At 37.7% G+C, this 13,652-nt stretch overlaps 1 protein-coding gene across 1 annotated transcript; it reads right to left on the bottom strand.

Annotated features, from left to right (window-relative positions):
- Positions 3,042-7,235, bottom strand: LOC18780525. Its single transcript, XM_007212956.2, has 7 exons — positions 6,807-7,235; positions 5,292-5,477; positions 4,980-5,161; positions 4,690-4,835; positions 3,995-4,271; positions 3,591-3,890; positions 3,042-3,447 (listed from the first exon to the last, which is right to left on the bottom strand). Exons 1-7 carry the CDS (start codon positions 7,192-7,194, stop codon positions 3,199-3,201), a joined length of 1,728 nt encoding a protein of 575 aa, XP_007213018.1. The 5' UTR covers positions 7,195-7,235; the 3' UTR covers positions 3,042-3,198.

The following is a 13,652-nucleotide window of genomic DNA, read 5'->3' on the forward strand; positions in this document are numbered from 1 at the left end:
GAGATAATCTGCACTATGCACTGCTTCAAATGTGGAAGGTTTTGAGGGCCTCCTCCAATTCAACACCATTATCTTATTCACATCATTATTGACATGTTATTCACTTGTTATTGACTTGATTTTCATTCTTTTTTTAACATATACCCAAGCAAAAATTAACATGCAACTGAAGCACAAAGAAGAGATGCCAAATCCAACAAAATTGATGGTACAAATTGGGGAAAACCATTACTCTAACCCTAAACTCAAATTCCATAAATTACTCACCAAATGCTGGTTATTGAACAATCGCAAGGTGTCTGTGCGGGGTCTTTGTGTTGCTTTGCTCCACAAATGGAACCTACCACTTCCAACGAATACGGCTTCTCTTCTTCCCCTTCCACTGCTTCGCCTCTTCACTGTTTCGGAATCCACACCTTTGCCCCTTCTACTCAAAATAAATACTTTTTCAGGGTCTGGAGAACGGAGTGGCTTCAACCGTTGCCTTCAACCGTCGTTAACCGTTGCCTTCAACCGTTTCTCAGAGCTATGGGTTTTAGAGAGATGAGTTGTTTTTGTTCAAACTTCGAACTTGCCTCTTCTTCTTCTTTTTCGGACGTGCTTGCCTCTTCTTCTTTTTCGGACGTGCTGGATATTCAATTCGGGTTTGGGTTCCTCACCTACCCGATTTTAAAACTTTATCTCAATTCTCCCCAGCCCTTGGATTGATCTGATGGCTATAAAGTGAACCCCTTATAACTTACCCCTTATAACTTTCCACTCATTATAGTCTGAGCGTTTGTAAACCACCCCCCAAGTCTTATGCCCTTGTTGGCTCAACTCCTTGGTAGCTTTCACTCATGGCTCCACTTTAACGACTTTTTCGTTGAAATTTTCCATACGCTTTTCCTTAGCCTTAACTGTCTCTTGAGGCTCCTCCTTAGCCTCTAGGTTTTCAGCCACTTTGCAAACATATAATCTCTCACAATGCTATCAATTGCCATACTAACCCACAAGTACTCATCTGATTCACTTGCCGACGGATCTAACGCTGAAGAAATGACTTGCTCCGCCTCTGCCATGATCTCACCAAACTAATTCTCAAGGTCCCTATGCCTCACGGACATGTAAGCCAACTTTTGAAGTTGAACTTTTCCATCACATCTACATAGATGTCAAAGTGTGCACAAATTGTGCCCGTTATGTACATGTGATTGTGCATCACTCATGTCCTTGCAAGAAACCTACAATGCAACAAGTACATCCTCCAAGTATCCAGACAATATGTTAAGGCAACATATTGCATTTCCTCCATCCCACATTTAAGATCCCAATTTGGAATCATGTTTCCGATTGCCTTCACAAGCATGCTCCCATGCAACAATGAAGCATTGATAAACACCTCTGAAGGTTCCATGGCAAACGCATCCACGAACACTTCAATCACCTCCAATGCTGGCTTCTCAATGGCATCCATTCCTAATGAATCTTCTGGCGGCTCAAACAATAGTGCATTCAATACTACCATTGGACTCACACGGAGACTGCTGGCCTCTTCAGCATCTCCCTCTTTCTCAGCCGCAATTGCATTCAAGCGCTGCTTGTTTGGATAGTCTTGTATCTGATGGAGCCCTTGGCAAATGAAGCAGCCTGAGAACTTCTTCTTGTACCCCTGCTCATCGCCCTTGGCACCATTCGAGGCAGCAACATGGGGATAAGAAAAGAAAAGAGTCTGTTGCTAGAGGAGTTTGACTTGAACATCTAGATACAGGATGAGCACAATTCAGGCAGACTTTGACAACTATGAAGATGTGTTGGACGAGTTCGACTTCAAGTTGGCTTACATGTTCATGAGGAATAGGGACATTGACGATTAGTTTGATGAGATCATGACAGAGGCGGAGCAATCCATTTCTTTGGTGTCATATCCGTTGGAAAGTGAATCAGATGAGGAGTCGTGGGTTAGCACAACTTCCATTTAAGATTTCCACGACATACTAACCTCAGCATTCTCCCTCCTTTAAACTCACACCCTGGTTTCCTCCCATTACCATCACCTCAGCACAAAATGTCTCATTCCCCATTCGACCTATTGTATCTCAAGCCCAATTAGTTGATATTTTCACGGAAGGACTTGCCATGTTCAAAAGCCTCAACTTCAAGCTCATCACTAGAAAACCTCGTATTCACTTACAGGGGTATGCTATACATATCAAACAAGATTATGCAGCAACGCATGAAACCAATCATGCGGTATCAATAGCACAACTTGCAGAAAATCTAATGCTAACGACTGTTTGCATGTTAGTCCTGGAGCTGACTGCATCTCCACAATTCTTGTAACAAAGTCTGCTCTAGAATAATTCATAGCACTTCGATACAATGCAGTAACCTAAACAGAGGAAATATTATTACAGTCATTAAATTCTTCTTAGCTTTCTCCGCCTTTCTTCTAGATTTTATATAAAACACACATCATATTTTGAGATGAGATTTTCGCACATATTTTCCTTTTCTTTCGTCATAAATAGTGTAACTATTGTGCTGCATTTAGTTTCCTTTATATATTTTTTTAAAATACAAGCTATAGGCTAAATTACAAGGGGGAGGGAGATTTCTCGCCCACACATACACTACCAAGGTGTCATGGGGGTTTGATCCTGAGACTACTGGTCTGCAAGTCAATGCTCTTTTTCCATTGGGTTAGAACCCATTAGCACTGCATTTAGTTTCCTTGATCATGGTGAGATTGAATTATTCTTTATTAGTTCCTCTTAGGCAATGCTTGGACTTTCTAGAATGTGAATGCTCTTGTCTACTGAGAAGATTCACTAAAATACTATTTGATTAACAAAGAAAGCAAAAATATATACTAATGGTGCCTGCAGTTTAGCTGAATATTCTTTCTCCTTGTAATTTCTTTGTATTATTCTTTCTCCTCCTAGTTCTTACCACTTTTGGTCTAAATCATCCATAAATGAGTTCATATTTTCTTTTTATTTACTTCTAAATTTACCAAGTAAGAAAACAATTTCTTGGTTAGGCTTAGAGTCCCTGCAGAGTATCATGGAATACATGAGTAATTGATGCAAATATAACTTACCAAGAAGATACAAGAGAGAAAGAGACATCTAATACAAACAAGTATTAAGTTCAAATTATGCTGCCAATTGAATTTACCACAAGCTGCTTAAATATGAAAACTGATGCAGAACGAATCTAAGACCACCCAAATACATAGTCAAGAATATAAACCAGCAACAGAGAAAGTGGATAAAGCAGCATAGCCACCAGAGACATCCAAAGGGGGAAGGTGGTGCGGAAACTGGCAATGGCACCCATTAGAATGCAGACAACTACAATAACGAGAACTTCAGCAGAAAAGCTCCACGTCAGGTTGCGAATGTAAACCAGACCCAAGAAAACTGCCAGGGAAAGGATGTTGCTCATTGTTACTGAGCCATATATCTGTACCACAAAGAAGGAATAGATCAGAGAACATCATATATAGTTCACAACCTTAAATTAGTACAAAATTCCCAAGGTGTCTTTAATTTTGAGTGTTTAGCATACACAAAAGAAAAGGTAGAGATTGTTAGCAAACTGTCTACCTCAGAGTATGCCAATGAGGCAGTTCTCTGCTTTTTCCGGCTGACGAAAATTAGAGTGGAGACTATCTCACTGGAGCTAGCAAAAGGTAGAATGACGAATGAGACGAAGAACGAAGGGATACTCGTAGCAGTTGAGAAGTTGTCAACAGCATCAACAAGTGGATCAGCAAACACTGCAGCAACTATAGTTCCCAGAAGTAGCAACCCTACTGCTTTGGAAGCATGCCACTTGACATTTTTAACATCCTCCACAACCTCATCCATTTGATCCATAAACTGATCCTGCTCTTTCTTTGTTTTCTGAATATGCAGCCACAGATGTCATTAACTAGATGACATATATATATATATATATATATATATATATATAGGCTAGAGAAAATTAGAGGATTTAAACAACTTACCTTATCAAAATCCTCTAACAGTTTCATCGATGGTGGAAGCTTTCCACGCTCCATTATTGCGACACGCTTAGCCTTGTTGATCCATCTCGAGATACCCTTGAAAAATTCATCCACATCAATCTTTGAGTCATGAGATGTATCAAAATCTCTCATCACTTGTGAAATTGCTTCATCGATGTTTATGTCCATATCGTCAAACTGGATTCCTATAATCAGAGATCTTAAGTCTGCGGTACTTAGATAACCATCCGAATCCTGATCAAGTGTCTTGAACAACCTATCATTAGATCAACAGATTATTTAATATCAGCATTGACTGTATAATCTGGAAGTAGTCAAAGCACGAACTAGGCGACTTAAACTTTTTTCTATCTGTATTACAGTAATAGGACACACAACTTTATATATGCATTGTAAATGAAAACCCGAAAAGAAAAATATCCCAACTAGTTGAGCAGCAACATAAGTACTTAAAACCTATATTCCCCCATCTCAACCAATTGGGAATGGTAGAGAAGCCCAAGATCCTGTAAAATACTGCTGCAAGGCTTCCTTCCAACATGGGATGCGTGCCGAAGCAAATAATTTACATCATATATTGAATTACTAGTGAATTTGTAAATGCCTGACTTATTGTTTGAAAAAATAGATCCCAATGGAACTGACAAAGAATGCAGAGTTTAATGAAGACTAACTTTTCTATAACAACTTTGTTAGGATCACCATCATTTGTAAGAAGTCTTCCCAGAGCATTTGTTTTCAACTGTATTAGAATTTCTGACATCACATGCTTATGCTTTGATAATGCAAGTTTTCTCTTCTGAATCCATGGCTGAAAGACCTGCATCAATATATATTTCATAGATAAGATGCAGCGATAAGTGCAGAACGGATGGGAAGATGCTGAGGTTGTATACAAATCAAACAAACATGAAATTTGATAACTGAAAAATATCTTTTGGAAACTAAACTTTCAGCTAGCTACCTGATAGAGGCTATAAGCAATCACAAAGGAGATGGCGACGATGAGCGAAATCAGAATTGCTAAGCGATTGTCAGAAGTTCTGTGAAAAACTTGGGGTAATTGGACAATTACAAAAGGAATAATAGAGAAAACCATGATCCTTGCAGCATAGCTTGTCCAAATATCTGTGCTCACTCCAGATCCTGATGAATAAAAAATAAACAGAACAATGAATATACCTCTTTTTTTCTTTTTTCCTTTTTCATTTTAGGGTAGAATACTATAAACATTGAGTTACACACATTAAGCCAAGAACAGTATAGGAAAAAGTACCAGTTAAGCTAAATCGTTTTTCATCTTTTTGATCAACTGCAACTGAATTTTCAAGGTCACATTTGCCAACTAGGAGACAGGTGCCCCATAGAATTGTTAGAAGCATAACATTTGATCCAGCTAGCAAGCCCATTCCCACAGAGACCTGACTTTGAGCCGTTTCTGTGTCTCCAGAAAGTCCAGATGCTGTTAAGAAACACCAGAAAGAGCACAGCCAGTAATTTACTCCATCATCCGTATTACGTATACCAACAAAATAAATAACACATAAATTGAAATTTCTTCTGCAAGAGACACAATTATTTGTATTAAGGTAAAGAAAAAGATGGGCACTAAAAGAAGTGGGCTTGTCCATCCTACAATATCACACATGACTTCATTTTTTTTTCATTTCTGCATGTACTTGGAAGATTGAATATGCAGCGACAAGTTTTCTTTTATCTCCTTATGCAATTCGACCCCAATTTCCTTGAGTTTTTCTTTTAAGAGAAGGGGTAATCCGTTTCATAAGCCAAAAGAAGGTCGAGGCATACCTAATCATGTTCAACTTTATTGGCTTTTGTGTGTGTGTTTTTTTTGTACAAACGATATTTTACTTTAATTTAATATAAACTACGAGACAAGAGATTCGAACTCGGGTGCAGAATAAGGAGAGCACATCTACTCTAACTAACTGGCTAATATATGATTATTAGCTTGTTAATAATATCGTTATTTCGTTAATTAGGGTGGGTGAGAGGTAGTAAGTTGTTCATATCCGAGCAGCAAGACTTTCTTATAGTCAACAACTGATTTTTATTTTTTATTTTGTTCTTTGAAAATTACTAGTTAACCAATTTTTATAACTTGACCAAGTCAATAGTTGACATGATGAGCTTAGACTAACTACTCCACTATCACATGAACATGTCAAGTACTTACGCGATAAGGCTACTTGAAATAAAATAATTTTTCTGCACATAATTAACTTAAGTTGCGTCATTTGACCTTACTGATAATGACATAATTTTGCAGATAATTATTTTTCTTCCTTTTCCAATGCAAATAAAATAGAGGAGAAGAAAAGCCAGTGCATTGCTCGGATAGCATAGCACGTTAAACCGAGCATAAACTCATCCTTAAAATCAGTTTATTAATAAAATTAGAGCGTTTTCAATTCAAAATCAATTGAAAATAGGTGAAGACACGAATACATATCATTATATATAATGTGTGAGCTTTTCTTGTCTCAATATGGTTATCAGAATGATTTCAATTCCTGACTTTCATGTGTTTTACTAACATATGAAGGTGCCCATGTGTTTGTCGATTATACACTCTAGACGGCAGCAAGCATGGGCAATTATAGGAAGAATTTATAGAGAGATAAACTTTTTTTTTTTTTTTTTTTTTTTGCAGAGTGTAGTGCTATAGCAGGTTAATAAATAACTAATTTCGGATTAAGAATTAATGTTGAGCTAGCTAGCTATATATATATATTATATAGCTATATAGGTTTATGAAAGCTAAGCTTACCAAGAATAATGGTGGCATCAGGTATAGAGCTCAAAAGAGGCAGGAAGAAACCACCAACGATACCAGGCCCTAAAATCTGCAGCAGAATCTCACTTCCATTAGACAACAGCTTGGCTGATAGAAACATCAAGTAGCCATAAACGATGATCAGGAAAGTATTTCCCAAAACTGTGGTTGTGCATGGCAAGAACCCGTATGTCTGGTCACAACTATCTGAAGAGAACAAGCGGCCCGGCAGCCAAATGGAATTTGGTTTCGGAGTTTTTTCGAGTACTCCATCGGAGACCATGCTCAACGGCAAGTCGTTTGTTATGGACCGACTTTCGCCGGAGCTGGCTTGTTGAAGTAACAAGATGGCTAGCAAAAGGAGTGTGAGTTTCTTTGCCATGTTTTGGCTTGGCGAAGAAGCTTGTACACTTTTGGCATTTGCTTTGTGTTTCTTCGCATATATATAGCTTTACATGGTTCATGGGCATGTTTTAGGTGTGAAGTTTGATACTAGGAATTTGGTAAGATGAAAATAGATCCAAAAAAGTAGATGGGTAATATATACATGTGACCGTAGAGTAAGTATACCATGCAACATATTTTAAGCTTGGGTGGCCAAGTGGATGAATGAGAGAGAAATATATATATATATATATATTTAGAAGAAAAAAGAAAAGAACCATAGAAATCAAAGACTTTTGCTAACCTAAACAACTAGATTTGAGAAGTGTTGTTTGATCAAAAACAAGATTTGAGAAGTGTTGACATTGCTTAGTGTGAAAGACAAGTCAGTTTGGATAGGGAGGGGTAAAGTTGTCCGAAAGACTTTTGCTGAGTGGGCTTATGAATACAAAACTCATAATTAGATTGATAATTCTAATTAAGGACTAAATTGAAATTGAAATAATTTGATTCGAATTACAAAAGTATAAATATAAAGTATATTTGATTCTATTTATCAGTACTTTTAGTTTAACTGAAGAGGACTTGTTTTAATAGTTCGAATTGTTTCCTGATTTCATTCAAGACGTCATGTTGTTTGATTCTATATAAGTTAGTATATTCACCTTTATTTTTTCTAAGATTCAATAAATTTCCCTCGTATTCTCCTCGTTCATAAAGAAAAATATAAACAATTGAAATAAATTAATCCTAATGTTGGTGCAAAGGTTTCGCTACGTGACGGGGGCAGTTTGCCCCATAACAAATCCATATAGACAATTTGAGGGCGCAGCCCTGTGATGTCAGAGTTTCTTCCAACTAAATATTGAACCATTATTGGCCCTCTAATTTCCATTTGGTCTATTTTTGTGATTGGATGAGTTCTCTAATTACAGCTGTTGAATGATTTGTTTCTTTTCTTTTTCTTCATAAAATATGGATCACTTATCACACTCGAGGGTCATAAATGTAATCTTGGTTTTATCCATGTGCTCATAAAATATACAAGGAAGATTCTAATTACATGTTCAAATAAGCTGTCGAGACCATAAATCATGCGAGGCTAGTTGATCTTGAGAGATTTTATTATATAGGAAACTTTCAAGGAAGATTCCAAGTATATGTTCACAAATTTGACCCAACTACCATTATAGAATGCATGTGATTCAGTGGCTATCTTAAAATTTAGAACATGTTTCGTTTCTTATAACAAAAGAACAATTTTTTTTTTTTTTTTTTTGGGTTAATGACCTAAATGGTCCTTCAATTATTGCCTCAGTATCATTTTGGTCCACCAATTAAAATTTTCATTTAAAACGTCCTTAAACTTTTTATTTTGTACTAAGATGGTCCATCCGTCAAAGTCTGTGTATTATTCCGTTAAATCGAGGAACAAAACCGTATTTTTAGGTGAGTATCCTCTTCTAAAACGACCAAGCCACTGTAATATCACATTCCCTCCCATTTATGTTAGAAGCTCCACCAAAACCCCCAAATTAGAACCCTAGGTTTGCAATGTCGGAGATTTCAACGACCTCAAGTGGGACGAGTAGGTACTGCGCCTGTGGGACGAAGATAATTCGTCGGACTTCGTGGACAGATTTGAACCCAGGAAGAAGGTTCGATGCTTGTGATAAAAATTGGGTAAGTTATTATTTGGGTTGCAAAAGTTGTTCTTTTCCATTTGTAATTGCTTGATAAGGTCTGAAATTGGGTAAGATTTGATTTGCCATAATAGCAGAAGATGTATGCATTATTTCGAGTGGGTGGATAATGAAACTTGTCCAAGAGGAAAACAAGTGGTCCCTGGTTTGCTTAGAAGACTTAGAGCAATGGAGGAGGAAAGTAGAGCAAAGGAAGAACATGAGAGCTATGGAAACAAAAAAGAAAGAACTGCAGCAGAAATTGAAAGAAATGGTTCAGGAAAAAAAGGTTTTGGAATGGGGTCATGGGCAAAGACAATTGATAATGTGGGTTTCTTTGATTTTGTCGTGGGGTTTGTTTATAACATTTGTGATGAGTGGGAAGTTGTAATTGTTATGGGTTTGTTCCTTTGAATGTAATGGTTCTAAAATGTGCATTAGTGTTTTGAAATGTGCATTAGTGTCCCTTGAATGTGCATTAGTGTTCTGAAATTTTCTTGAATTGAGGTTAGTTGAATATCTGGGAGATGTCATTCCATTGAGTACAACAAATTAAAAGTCATTCCATTCTTGACCACATAGGCAATTTACAAAATGAACATCCATATAAACATTTGAATTCCAATTACAAAGCTTGAGCCCTTGAAACTCAAGACCAGTTAGACCAATTATAGAATTCCAATTACAAAATGCACCTGCCTAGAAAAGTACATAACCCAAAACAGACAACCAATTATACAGTTTGAGTCATTCTAGCTCAAAACCAATGACACAAAGTACACAAAATCCTCCTGCCCAAAAAAATACCTAACCCAAAATAGGCAAGCAATTACAGAGTTTTAGCCCTTCAAACTCAAAACCAATTACATAGTCTAAAGTCAGAATCAGTCCCTTTTGTCACAAAATCCCGCTGGCCAAAAAATTACATATCCCAAAATACACAAAATATGACAACCTTAGCAATAATTTCCCCTATATTGAGTCCATGTTATTATCATGGGATATGTTGTCCAAAGCTGGTCATCCTTGTCCCCTTCCTCTTGCCACCTAAACAATGTAGTAATGTCAGGTGTATAATAGTTGAAAAATTGGCAATTAGTGAAATAAGTAAGAAATGAACCAAATGACAAAAACCTACAGTTGGTCATGAAGATGGTAAGCCTCTTCCTTCACTTATGCCTCTTCCTAAGCCTCTTCCTCTAACTGCACTTAGCTTTGAAGATGGTAAATCTCTTCCTAAGCCAATATGTGAAGATGGTAAGACTCCTTGTCCATTACCTCTTGTCACCTAAAAAGTTACTGATGTTTATTGTTTTCCAATGACATAAGCAATAAAAAATTCAATGGTTGGGAAAATAAAGCTTACACTTTCTTGTGAATTTGGGTAAACAGGGGCTTGAGCAACATTACCTCTTCTTCTACTTATGCTTCTGCCTCCTTCTCCATTACCTCTTGCCATCTAAAAAAAATTAATGATTTCAGCTGCCTAATAACTTTTACAATTTAAAACCACAAGAGCAATCAAAGCTTACACTTTGTAGAGAATTAGGGTAAGCAGTAGCTTGAGCAACATTTCCTCTTCTTCTACTTATGCCTCTCCCTCTGCTTATGCCTCTCCCTCTTACTGTGTTAGAAGAAGAACCTTGCTCCATTTGGGTTGAAGATGCATGCCTGCAAATATATAACAAAATTATTAATGTAAGTACGCCATAACGTAGAACTAAACAAGGTGTCTAACATTCATACTTGTTGGGTTTCATTGTTTTGTCTGTCACATGTTGCTCTATTATGGCCTTTTTGACCGCATCCACGACATTTTATTTGAATGGAACCCTTCTAAGCTTGGTTAGTGGGGCAATATAATTTGGAGGCATAGGGTTTGGTGGGATGGGGGCTGGTATTTCAACCTCACTAAGCTCCTTCGTTCTAACTCTTTTAAGCCTACCCGGTTGTTGCTTATAAAGTGGAGGTTTAATTGAAGGAAGGCCACATTTACTCCATTGGTCCATTGAAGGGATGGGGTGAATCACTGGTTCATAAGCCTTCATATAAGTCTGGAGCTTATAACAATCATCCACATAAGCAATTGGGTTTTCACATCTTTGAAATATTGCTGAGATTGCATGGGGACATGGTATTCCACATAAATTCCACCTCCTACTGGAGCATGTCTTTACTCTAAGGTCTACAACAAATTCTCCACCATAAATGTGGCTCACTTGATACAATTTCTCACCAGCCAATCTAGGAAGGCATTGTGATGAACCTAGCTTGTTCTTCTCAATTATCTTGAAGATCCTAGGCCCAACAGAGTATCTCCAATTCTGACATGCAGACCTCCTACTAGCCATCCTAAGTATCACATACACCCTTATTGTAACACCCCGACTCCAAATTAAACCCCTTATTTAAGTTATTTAAAATATTTAAGAGAAATTACAAATTTACTCTTGAAATAAGGGTATTTTGGTTATTTTCTTAATCGGAGAGAGTTTGGGGCAGTGACTAGTATTTTTGGATAGGTCGTACTGAGATGAGTTCATAGACACGTAGTGGGCTCAAATCGGAATTGTAATGAGAGAGATATGGTCAAAAGAAACCCAGTGGCACAATTGTAATTATTTTGAAATGGGATTTTTATAAAAAAAATAGGGTATTCTGCTGAATTGCCCCCTGAACTTGTACATAATGCTCAATTTACCCCCTGACCTTTTTTTTAGCAAATTAAAGGCTCGAATTAAAATTTATTATCAATGTTCCCCCTACCGTCAAAATTCGAACATTTCATCCATTAGTCCGTCTATTTGACCCACGTTGACGCTTGATTGAGGGTTATTTTCGTCATTAGGCGCGGATTGAATTAGCAACCTCTCCTCTCTCACACACTTCGCACTTCTCTTTCACATTGGTAGGGTAGGGTTAGAAAGGGACCGGAATTTGGGCGGGAAAAAGGACGAAATCGAAGGTTGGAATCGAGGGAATCTGAAAGCTTTTTCATAAAGGTTCTTTTGGCTCTGTTGATTCGACGCAGCATGAGTCTGGATGTGTTGCCTTTGCAGGTGCGGAACAGAGGGCCTCCTCCCAAGTACAGTAAGTAATCGATTTTCCCAATTTGAAATTGTTTAAGCTTGTGTGGTCCTTGGTGTCGGTTGTTTGCACATTTTGTGGTGTTGTCTGATATGCTGTTTTGAATATGAAACACTTGTGGTCCCGAAGCATTTGTGTTGTTTTGTCTGCATAATTATCGGTGGACTTGAGTGAATTTGAAGTTTAGAATGGTAGTTGGGCAGTAAAGAAAAGTTGGTGTGATAAAATAGTGGTTTTATATATAATTTTCTGTTTTTTTAGGTGATCCAGATTTGTTCTCCCTAGAAATTCACCATGGAGGTTATATTTCAGAGGGGAAGTATGTTCGGGGTAAGGTTACTTGGGCAGACAACTGTAATGCTGACCACCTGTCAATGCTTGACCTGTTTGATGTTGCTATCTCTCTAGGATATGACCATAAAAAAATACAGTACCACTACTGGAACAAAAGAAGGGGGTTTGTTCCAATTGAAGTGGATGCCCATGTAGTTGAGTTTGTGGAGTATACACCTACTTCTAGAGTTCAACCTTTATATCTCTCATATAAGAATCAACCGCATTTCCCAGAGAGCCAGGCATCTGCATCTACTCTGCAATTGGGGTTGGAAGTAGAAGTTGAAACTGAAACTGATGTTGGTGAGTTGGGGAACCAGTTTGTAGAAGTGGATGTTGATTTAGATGATGATGGTTATGATGAGGTACATAAGGAGGGAGATAATGAGGCAGATGACAGTGAAGATGATGAGGCTGAAGATAATGATAGTGTAGAAGAGGCTGAAGATGATGACAGTGAGACAGACATTGAGTTGATTGACTCCGAGTTCGAGCAGTCAGATGAAGAAGGGTTGAAGACAGTCTTGGAAGAGGATGATAACTTATTTGATAAACATGTAGTTGATGAAGAAAATGATGAATACAATGAAGAACCTGGTGAGGTTGATAGTGAAGACTACAATACCGACGATCTTGTAAGTCTTGATGAAGAATCTGATGAGGGTGAAGGTGTGAAAAATCGTAGCCGCAGAAGAAAAGCTCCTAGATTTAAGCAGTTTAGAAGAGAATCTGATTTGCTAAAGCCAACATTTCATTTGGGAATGGAATTTACCAACATGGAGCAGTGTAGGGAAGCAATAAGGTATTATGCAGTTTCATGTGCAAGGCCATTGAAGTGGGTGAGGAATGATTCGAATAGGGTGAGGCTCAAATGTGAAGGAGATAAAAAACAAAAGGTTCCATGTCTTTGGATGCTATATGCTTCTCATGTGGGGAAAGGTCCAAGTACAAGGATTAAGACATATGTTCCAAGGCATACATGTGGAAGGAGGCAAAGAACCAAGTATGCCACTTCATCATGGCTGTCTAAGAGGTTTGATGGGGAGTTAAGAGATAATCCCAATATAAAAGTGACAGATTTCATGAAGTTAATAAGGAAACATTATGCCATAGATGTAACTGAGGCTCAAGTTTATAAAGCCAAGAGTTTTGCAAAAAAGAGAATTCTAGGTAGTATTGAAGAGCAATATGGTAAGTTGTGGGATTATTGTGAAGAGTTAAAGAGCAATAACCCTGGAAGTACTGTTATTGTGAAAACTGAATTGCAAGGTGAGAATCCTATTTTCAAGAGGATTTATGTATGTTTTGGAGCACTTAAAAAGGGATTTGTGGAAGGATGTAGACCAGTGGTGGG

This window comes from Prunus persica, chromosome G3 (genome assembly GCF_000346465.2).
Source record: "Prunus persica cultivar Lovell chromosome G3, Prunus_persica_NCBIv2, whole genome shotgun sequence".
In the NCBI taxonomy this organism is placed as follows: domain Eukaryota; kingdom Viridiplantae; phylum Streptophyta; class Magnoliopsida; order Rosales; family Rosaceae; genus Prunus; species Prunus persica.